We start from the raw sequence: 9832 nt of genomic DNA, 5'->3' as shown, positions 1-9832 counted from the left end.
TAAGGATTTTTATCGATTAAAAAACATTCTTTGCATGTGTAGGTTTTCCTATTCAAGTTAGATCTTGTTAATAATACTTATAATGGATATCTGTATTGCAAGAAAGGTAAATACACTACTTATTTTTTGTGTCTTGTTTTTTCAATCATTCATTGGGACGCCTCTGAAAATTACTCAAAGAAAATACGTTGCTTTAGTTGAATATAAAAGGTTAGTATAGGTCAATGTCTAGGTTCCAAACACAACAATTTTTAATAAGAAGTGTTTGGCGGGATATTTTATTATCGTTCAGACTTCTTGAAATTATAGAGTAGACTGTTTCTTACGCCTTTTATACAGGGTTATTGACGGAAGCCGAATGTTTTTGAAGTGGATTGTACACGGGCGCTTATGGTGGGAGGATCACGTGACTGGTATCTACCATTTCCGTTGTTCATAGCATTTACATTTCAGTGATTGAGATGGAGCCGTGGACGCTAGACCAACGCTTGTACGCGTATGTCATTTTTGTGTGAAATAACGAATCCGTAACTGCTGTTCAGCGAGATTTCTACCGTTCGCGTCAGTTTAATATCCATCGTAACACAATACTGGGATGGGTAAACAACCTTTGAACAAGGGGATCAATATTGAAGAAAAAACCTCCGGGTCCCCAAGGAAACTGTTAGCACTTCGGAGAACATTGAACGAGTAAGGGAAGCGTTTGTCAGAAGCCCACGCCGCTCTATTCAAAGGCATTCAGCAGCACTTCAAATGAGCACAAGTACGGTAAGACGTCGTGCAGCAGTTGAAAGGGCAAAATTCCCAGCAGCGATTATAATTTTGTCGACAAATGCCTACCATTTTTGAAGAAAATGAAAATTTGATATTGTTAATGAGTGACGAAGCCCATTTTCATCTCAATGTACTTTGGAAGACCTGAAGATCGCAATTCGTCGACACGTCACCCAGATTGATGTAGACATGCTGCAAAGAATTGAATCCAGTTTCCGTCAAAGGCTACAACAATGTATTGCCCAAAATGGACATCACTTGCTGGACATAATTTTTCGTAAATGAGTAAGTAACAAATGCTATGATTTAACAAGTGTGTCTATACCAATAAAAGTTTTTTAAAGTAAATATTCAATTTTTTATGATTATTTTAAAAACATACGGTTTCCCATTAATGATCCTGTATTAAACAGCGACGGGTTATACATGTTTTGTGTTCAATGTCGTTATGAGGTTAAACATGTACTTCTGGTGTAGAAACGAGGGTTACAGAAAGTGAAACAGAAACGAACAAGTTCGAAATAAAGTGCTTTGTTGCTTTTCGAAACGAATAACTTTTTGTTTTATCGGCGCGTTGACAATGTTGATAATATCGTCATCGTCGAGTTCTTCAAATTTAAAGTGCAAATCTTCAATTAATCTACCAAAACGCACCTCTATCTGTCTGTAATACTTGCTTTATACGAGTCGAGAGCAGCGGGAGAGTTAGTAGTATTGAACATAATTGTTTCATTTTCATAATCTCATATGAAATAATTATTTTTCTTATTTTGAAAATGATCACACATAAACGTTTTTTATATATCTATATTGTTTTAACTACATACGAAAAGTTCAAATTTTAAGATATATACAAGACTGGGTGCAGCATCGTTTAAAATTATTAATCTAATAATACATTCAATCGACGTGGGTAAGTCTCTATAAATTTATCCTTTAATTAAAATATTCCGCCTTTTTAAAATTTAGTTATACACACCACTGGATTTATGTAGTAATGAACTTGAGATTTCATGTATCTATGGTAACGCAGTAGATACCAATCCACGACTAATGTCAAATTGAATTAGTCGTAGTCATGTTACCAACATTACGAAATGACAATGACTTTTTGTTGATTTGTAGTTGTTTTTCACTTTACCTAAAATAAATAAAAGAAAAAAATAATGAGCTACAGCACAGACAAACACGACGTACCAATTCCAACAAAGGAAGAGTGGTTGTTGATATTAGAGGACAACGATCTCGGCCGTAGCAATATGAACCATCTTATCATGAATTATCTAGTCACAGGTATAGTTTAAATTTTTTTGTGCATTGATAATGTTTAAAAATAATATTTTGGATAGGGGTAACCCAAATTTATCGAAAAGCAGTAAGTGTGTCGAATTACATGTAGTAAAATTACGACTTTCATTTGCAAAGAATCCCAGCAAATTAAATTGTCCATTAAACTTGTTGGTTATTGTTTGGTATTCAAAACTTTTACATTTTCTTTGGCTATAAATAAGAGAAATATGAATTTTCAATGATATATTTTCTTATAAGAGATACTTTAGCGTGCTCTACTATGCCAATAGATAAACAATTCAAAATAAAATTAATATTAAGGTCAATATTATTAAGAGCTTCAATTTTTTTGGAGGTGAATACCTTATAAACATTCGACGTCTTATTTAAACAATTCATTGGTACATATTTTTTTCAATTTTCTTATTATGTATAAAATTTAATAGAAAAAATATATTTTTTAATCAGAGGATTTTTATATAAAAGAATACAAATTGAAAATAAATAATCAAACACTTTTTTTTGTGACATTAATTAAATTAATTGGAATAACAAATGTATTTTGTGAACCTTGCTCCTAAAAATATGTATCAATACCATTTGCTTTATTGTAGAGGGTTTTAAAGAAGCAGCAGAAAAGTTCCAACAAGAATCAGGTGTAATACCAACTGTAGAACTTCATTCATTAGATGACAGAATCAGGATTAGAGATGCTATAATGACCGGTAGAATCCAAGAAGCTACAGCTCTCATTAATCAGTTACATCCTGAGTTACTAGACAATGACAGATATTTATATTTCCATCTGCAAGTAAGGAAACTTATTATGGATTATAAATAAATTTAATACATGTTCCATTTGAATACAAAACTGAAAGAGCTTTTCAGAAAACTGTTTAGCACGTCTCAAAACAAGATTAGACTGTGAGCGGTGTTTATTGAATATTCCTATTTTTATTCAATCGTATCAGAATCCAGAAGATTCAAGTACAATAGTTTTAAAGTTATCATAGAGTGTCAATTAATTAATCTGATTTACTTTTAAACTTTTATACATCCACCAGGAGCTTTCGTGATGAAAAAAGTTCAGGTGGCCTTGAAAAATCACAACTGCTGAAGATGAACATATTTTAAATGTGATGGATGAATCATGGGCCCAGATATAACAGCTCAGAACAATGAATTTAGGTATCTTGCCAGTGAAAAGTAGATCGAGAGAAACTGTGCGTGTGGTTGCAGTGGACTAAAAAATATGATAATTGGATGCCCGCTCTGGTATCCTTGGTCTTTCCCATTTTTCTCAGTTCTGTGCCCAGGACAATGGAGAACAGAGTCTTCTATAATTAGCATTGATTGTTTGGGGTCAGATCTATTTAACATTTTCTCTCCTGCCATGTATTAATTCCTCTTCAAACTTCCAACTTTCTTCCACCTCTTCCCTTCTAACTTTATCTACATTTCTTCTCTTGTTTTTTTTGTTTGTGATTTATCCTTACCAAATCCCATAAGTAGGGATGAATGAGGGTCCGTCGTGGTGGAGCGCTAAGACAGAATACTCTGGGAGATCGCCAGGTATCCCAGTGGCACTGTTCGAGATTGACTAACACATAGTCAGTAATCTTCTAGCCACGGTTGCTAACAAAAGAGGTTCACTCCTCTAGGTCTTTGTGATCTGAGGGCAATTATTGGGAAACACCTTTGTTCTTTATTCATTGCCTATCTGTTTGGATTAAAATGATGATTGACGACTCCTTCCAAAGACACCTATGAGCTATTGGGACACGTATTGTTGGGCAGATCAAACCTCATCCCTGGTAATTCGCATGTAGGATTTGTTTTTTTGTAGGTCAAAGGAAGCTAGTTCCATGTGTAATCCTTATACAACAGTTTGGTGATTGGTTGGGGATGTTTTGGAGGGAGGGCGACTGGGGACTGGTAAAAATTAAAGCGATTTTCAAAAAATAAAGCTTTAAAAAATATTAAAAAAAATGTAGTACGTTCTGGTCAGCACCTAATTGGCAAAAAATGTATCTTCCAGTATTACAACGATCCCGAGCATTCCTCAAAGCTGTGCAAAAATTTGGAATGGAAGAATGTACTGAAAGTAATCATTTAGTCGTTACAGTCGCCTTATTGAATTGATGTGGGACAAATTGCACATGGAAGTCAGAAAGTAATGTCCTACTTCCACTTCACACCTTTGGAGTACCTTGAAAAACGTATGGAACCAACTAAATGATGATTATTTGTTGAAATTGTTACAAAGAATGCGAAAATTGTGCATAGAAATGAAAAAGCAAAAGGTGCAACAATTACAGAGTGTACTCTTTATATTACTATATTCTTAACTAAATTCGTTCTTATTTGTTGTGTATCACACAAACTATAGTATAGGCAAAAACTTTTGATCTGTAGTGTATCTTTATATGGTTTCTGGTATCTATTTCAATGTTTTAGCAATTACATCTGATTGAATTGATAAGGAATAACAGGATAGAAGAAGCTCTGGCATTCGCTCAAAGTCATCTCAGTGAAGCTGGTGAAGAAGATCCGTCTGTTCTTTCAGAATTAGAAAGAACCGTAGCACTTTTAGCATTTGAAGAACCTCTAGCGTCTCCTTTTGGTGACCTACTTGCACCTTCACATAGGCAAAAGGTATTTTTTGTTTCTAATCTTATTTATTATTATAATGGAGAAGATTTTGATGAGAGCAGCGTCATTTATTTATGATTCGAGACATCTTATTCATTTCTAAAAGCTTTGGTCAGTAAATACTCGAATCTTTCTTAGATTTGGGCTTTCATTAGCAAATACTTTTATCTTTATCACATCTGGTCATTTATCTTATAATTCAGGGCATCTTTTTCACACCTAAAGGATTTGGTCGACAAATACTTTTTATCTTTATCAGATCTGATCCATTATTTTATGATTCAAATTCCCCAAATCTCAAACTTTCATGCTTGTATTTAAATTTTTCAAGAGAAAGGCCAATACATAAAATATATAAAACAACCGCCCTCTAGCATTCACGTTGCTAATTGAGTAGCTTAGAATTTATATATTTTGTATTGTTGGACAAAATCTCTTTTAAACAATTTCAAGTTTATAACAGCTGAGAGGAATCACAATTGAAAGTATTTTTTAATAATAAGGTTTCCACTCTCCCCACCTCTTATTTGAAGAGATAGACCAAAACTTGTACAGTGAAAAATGCGCAGATTTTGTTGGAGAATTCAATTATAGTATATAAACTTCCACTTAATTGGGTAAATTTTGATTATTTAATTTTATATTTTAAAATACGCCCTCTAGTGGTGGACCTATAATTCTGAAAATAATTTCCATGTGTTTCTCGATATCACTTTTCTTATAATTTTTTTTTCTAAAGCTGTAATTTAATCTGTTCCTGATATATAGTTAACAGGCGTTCTTAGTTGCCCATCCCGTACAATCTATGTTACAAATATTTTTTCTGATTACAGGTGGCCAGTGAAGTGAACGCTGCTATTTTAAAAATGGAACATCAAGAAAACACAGCTCCGAAAATTTCCACCCTTCTCAAATTAATTTTATGGGCACAAGAAAAATTGAACAAAAAGAATGTTAAATATCCAAAAATAGTAGATTTAGCAACCGCCCATATCGAAGATAACAAATAGATTTTTTTATGTAGCACCTATAAGGAGTGAGGGGTACAAATAGAAAAATTTCAACATATATATTTCACTTTTGTGAAGATGTGTTTTTTAATAGTAAATGAAAATTTTTGAAAAAAAATGTTCTACCTAAAATGTCTTATTTATTCATTTATAAATTAGATGGAACGGTAATTTATAATAATATTTCACCAATTTTCTAGTTTAACAGATTTATAAAAATTGTAACTTTTAGACTGTGAATATTTTATACTTTTATCGGTATATTTAATAATTTAATTTCAATATATTTGTTTTTGTATGTAAATAATTGTTTTATTTATTTCCCAACGATTTGTAGATTCTTTTGGCTTTACAGCCACTCTGCACCTATACCCAGAAGATATTTTGTACAAGACTCTACATCTTATTGTTCTACCTCTAAAATGCATAGACTCCTCCCAAAGGAGGCTATTTCTCTCTTGTGTCCCACTTCCCTAGGTGTTCTTATTCCTTCAAGTTACTTGAGCCTTTTAGAGAAATAAGCAGGACATTCGCAGAGTAGATGCTCTGCTGTTTCCATGGATTGGTGGCAGAATCTGTAGTTGCCGCCCTCTGCAATGTCCATCATCTTGAGTTAATATTTTTCAGAATATTAACCACAAGTTTCATGTCGTTTCTGGTATCTGATATGGTTATGAATCTTTTGGATTGTCTTAGTTCTGTAGGTTTTCTCCAGTAAGACTTCATCTAATTCTTTAGCCCACAGTAGGGTTATGGCCCAAGGTATGGAGTCGTTGCCCCTTTTTTGGCAAGGTTGTCTGCTTCCTAAATTCCTGGTGTACTCTAGTGGCCTGGAAGCCACATTAGGGTTACTTTGTTTGATAGCTATTGCATTTAGAGTGGGTTTATACTCCCACACTAGTTTGGATGTGCACTCAATAACATTCAGGACCTTAAAGGCCGCTTGGCTATTTGATAGAATGTTTATGTGCTTTTTAGAGAGGTTCCTATACAAACACTCTAGAGCACATTGCTAGCTTCTCTACCTGAAAAATGGTAAGTTATGTTCCTAGTGGTATGTTCCAGAAATGCCCAGTCCAGATTCTTGCATTAGCTTCGAACTGTGTATGTACCAGAAATATACATTTCGAGCTTGCAGAAGATTTTTACTGACCCATGATTGGTAGTCGTTAATTACCACTTTGAATGGGATATTATTGTCGAACATGCTATGCATTTGGTCCATTGGTTTGTCAAGGCTTTCTAGCTTTATTAGCTCTAGAATCCTTAGGTAACGAATCAGATTTCCTGGCTTTAGTTTTACTGTCTGGATTAATCTGCAGGCGTGATCAAGGTTTGGATGACTGTTTTGTGTATTCAGAACACCATTTTATGCGAAGGGGAACAGACCAAAATCTGTTATATTCGGTTTATTACAATATTATACTATTTTACAACCATACTTATTTTTCTATTCTAGATCCTCCCATAATTTGTTTAAAAAAATACACATAAATTATGCTATTTTGGTTATATGAATTCCAAATATGATTTGTGTGAAAATTATACAAAATGTTATATTTATAAGTATAAAGCAAATATGCCAAACATGCCGATACAATCTAATAATAAAAAGAAAAATTGATTGAACAAGAATCATAGGAAAATATTTTATATACAAAATAATGACACAAAAATTTTAGATTCATAATTCATATTTTTTTATATACATTTTAGTGTCTGTAATAAAAATTGTTTAAATTTGTGAATTGAAGAAAGAGCCTGACAAAAAAATTGTATAAAAATGGAGCAAAAAAATCTATAAATCCAGATCATATCTTAATCTGCTACCTAGTTTACTATTATAATTTAAAAAATTGATAATCTACCATCTGAATACATATTTCATAGCTTTCGTCATAAAATTTTTGGATTTCTGAGGTAAATTTTGTGGATAAACTACAAAATTTTGTGAGCTTTGAGTGATAAATGAATGTCTCATTTATCTACCTCTCATAGAAATATATGTATCTCCATTTTCACAAAACATAACACCCATTATCCATCAAGAAGGTTCATCTGTATTCAAAACCAAAAATTACCTGCTTATTCATTGTAGCTTTCCAATACTAATTAGAGAATTAGAGCTACCTAAGATATTCTAATCTAAGGTATAATTGAAACCACATTGAGGCACATAAACTCATCCATCTGAAAAGGGGACAATATTACTAGTAATAAGTAGTTAATATTTTGTTTAAATATATTTCAATTACTGTAAGCAAAAGTCTTTTTACAATATTACAAGTAATGAACAAAAAATATCACATCTTTTGCTTTTCTGCAACCGAAGGTATTTGTCTGCTTTTTAGAGAAAAGAATCAAAGAAATTATCATCAGACCAGATCCTTCCATAATTTGTTTAAAAAAATTAACACAAATTATCGTGTTTGGTTATATAAGTTTTTAATATAATAGGTAAGAACTATTTTTGAAATATTATGAAAAATAATTGAGTTGTAGCAATATAAACACAAAAATGTTAATAATTATAAAAATACAGAGATGCTGCAAAGATGCAAACATGTAGATACAAAATATATTAATAAATAGATTATAAACAAATTGAAAAATTGATTTAACAAGAATCAAATGAAAATATTTAAAATAAACAAAAAAAATTATATTCATAATAAATAACAATTTTTTTATATACGTTTTAGTGCCTTTACTAAAATAATATAAATATGTAAATTCATGAACACATAATATGATGAATAAAATGCTAAGACCGAAAAAAATCTATAGGTACAGATTATATATTAACCCACTTCCTAGTTTGTTCTTCACTGCATCTGATGGACATATTATTTTAAAAATGTTTAAAAACTTGCATTCAGTCTATTAAAATTTGAAAACTTGATGATCTACCATCCAAACACATACTCCATGGCTTTAGTTACAATCCCTGTGGATTTTTGGGGTAAAGTTTGTGGAGAAACTACAGAATTTTGTGAGCTTGGAGAAATAAATGAATGTCTCAATGATCTAGCCCTCAAAGGAGAGGTGTAAATAGAACTTTCATTTTCTTTATTCTCCTTATCATGATAAGGAGTAACTCCTATCATAATATTATTAGTAATAAGTTTACAATTTAACGAAAGTGCTTTTGCAACTTCACTTAGATGATTAAATTTAATATGAACCCAATTTCCTTGAGGTGGCACTTTTTTATCAGCAATAGGTCCACAGTTGGCCAATTGTGATAATATTAAAGTTAAAGCACTCGGTGGAAAGCCAAAAACTGTGACCCAATGTGAATCTATACGGTCACTAATGTGCGAATTTATATTAGGTGTTCTCGACATAGATTCATTATAACTCATCATTCTTAAGTTTGAATTCTCCTCAGTAATACCCAAAATACTATCATTGAACGGAATTGAATCATTAACATTTCCCACTGTACTGCTCATTACAGGACTACCCTTCTTCTTTTGTTCTAGGCTATCGAATAATCCCAATTTAGGGGGTCCAGCCTTTTCGGGTACCATTGAGTATGGTGATAATGGAGAAGAGCTTTCATTTATTGTGTGATTAAATAATTTTTGACGTAAATTATTAGAGTCGATGGCATTTGTGGATACTCTGGCGTAATTTCCCGGAGTTTTATTTCTTCCAGGGGAAATACTGGGATTAGGTGAATTTATTTGAGGATCGCCTCCCATTAAAAAATTGGGTAAAAAGTTACGACTAACTCCCGGAGAAGCTGGACTTGAAGGAGCACTACCCAAAGTCATTGGTTCCATCTAAAAAAATTGCAAATTCATATTTTATTTTAAAAATCATTTTAATTTACCTTTTAAATTTGTAAGCACTAAAACGGTTACTTGTTATTCTTGTTAATAGCTAGAAAGATGTCATTTGTCATGTCGTGTACTGGTTTCTTCTAAATCATTGATTTAGTGGACTGAACATGTTGGGTATTAATACAGATTTAATATAGAACTGATATAAGGGAAAAACTGATTTTTGAAAAAAAATTAAAAGGAAATATCATTGGGTTGAAATAGCTACAGTAATGCTGAATATAGCTTATTCATTTATTTATTATTCTTCTTTTTAGA

General features: G+C 32.1%; 2 protein-coding genes across 4 annotated transcripts; one reads left to right on the top strand and one right to left on the bottom strand.

The window, feature by feature from the left end:
- Positions 1–295: 295 nt before the first annotated feature.
- LOC130896165 (glucose-induced degradation protein 8-A homolog) lies at positions 296–6033 on the top strand. 3 transcript variants are annotated; one of them, XM_057804070.1, is made up of 5 exons: positions 296–1687; positions 1900–2067; positions 2679–2875; positions 4522–4719; positions 5550–6033. In XM_057804070.1, exons 2-5 carry the CDS (start codon positions 1941–1943, stop codon positions 5724–5726), a joined length of 699 nt encoding a protein of 232 aa, XP_057660053.1. In that variant the 5' UTR covers positions 296–1687; positions 1900–1940; the 3' UTR covers positions 5727–6033. The 3 variants fall into 3 exon arrangements, with proteins under 3 accessions (XP_057660053.1, XP_057660052.1, XP_057660051.1); XM_057804069.1 differs by having other exon boundaries at positions 457–1059; XM_057804068.1 differs by lacking the exon at positions 296–1687 and having other exon boundaries at positions 1823–2067.
- Positions 6034–7956: 1923 nt separating this feature from the next.
- On the bottom strand, positions 7957–9671 carry LOC130896446 (nucleoporin Nup35). Its single transcript, XM_057804576.1, has 2 exons — positions 9565–9671; positions 7957–9514 (listed from the first exon to the last, which is right to left on the bottom strand). Exon 2 carries the CDS (start codon positions 9512–9514, stop codon positions 8633–8635), a length of 882 nt encoding a protein of 293 aa, XP_057660559.1. The 5' UTR covers positions 9565–9671; the 3' UTR covers positions 7957–8632.
- Positions 9672–9832: the final 161 nt, after the last annotated feature.

The sequence above is a fragment of the Diorhabda carinulata genome, chromosome 7 (assembly GCF_026250575.1).
Source record: "Diorhabda carinulata isolate Delta chromosome 7, icDioCari1.1, whole genome shotgun sequence".
Classification (NCBI taxonomy): Eukaryota; Metazoa; Arthropoda; class Insecta; order Coleoptera; family Chrysomelidae; genus Diorhabda; species Diorhabda carinulata.
This window is presented reverse-complemented; position numbering and strand designations above follow the sequence as displayed.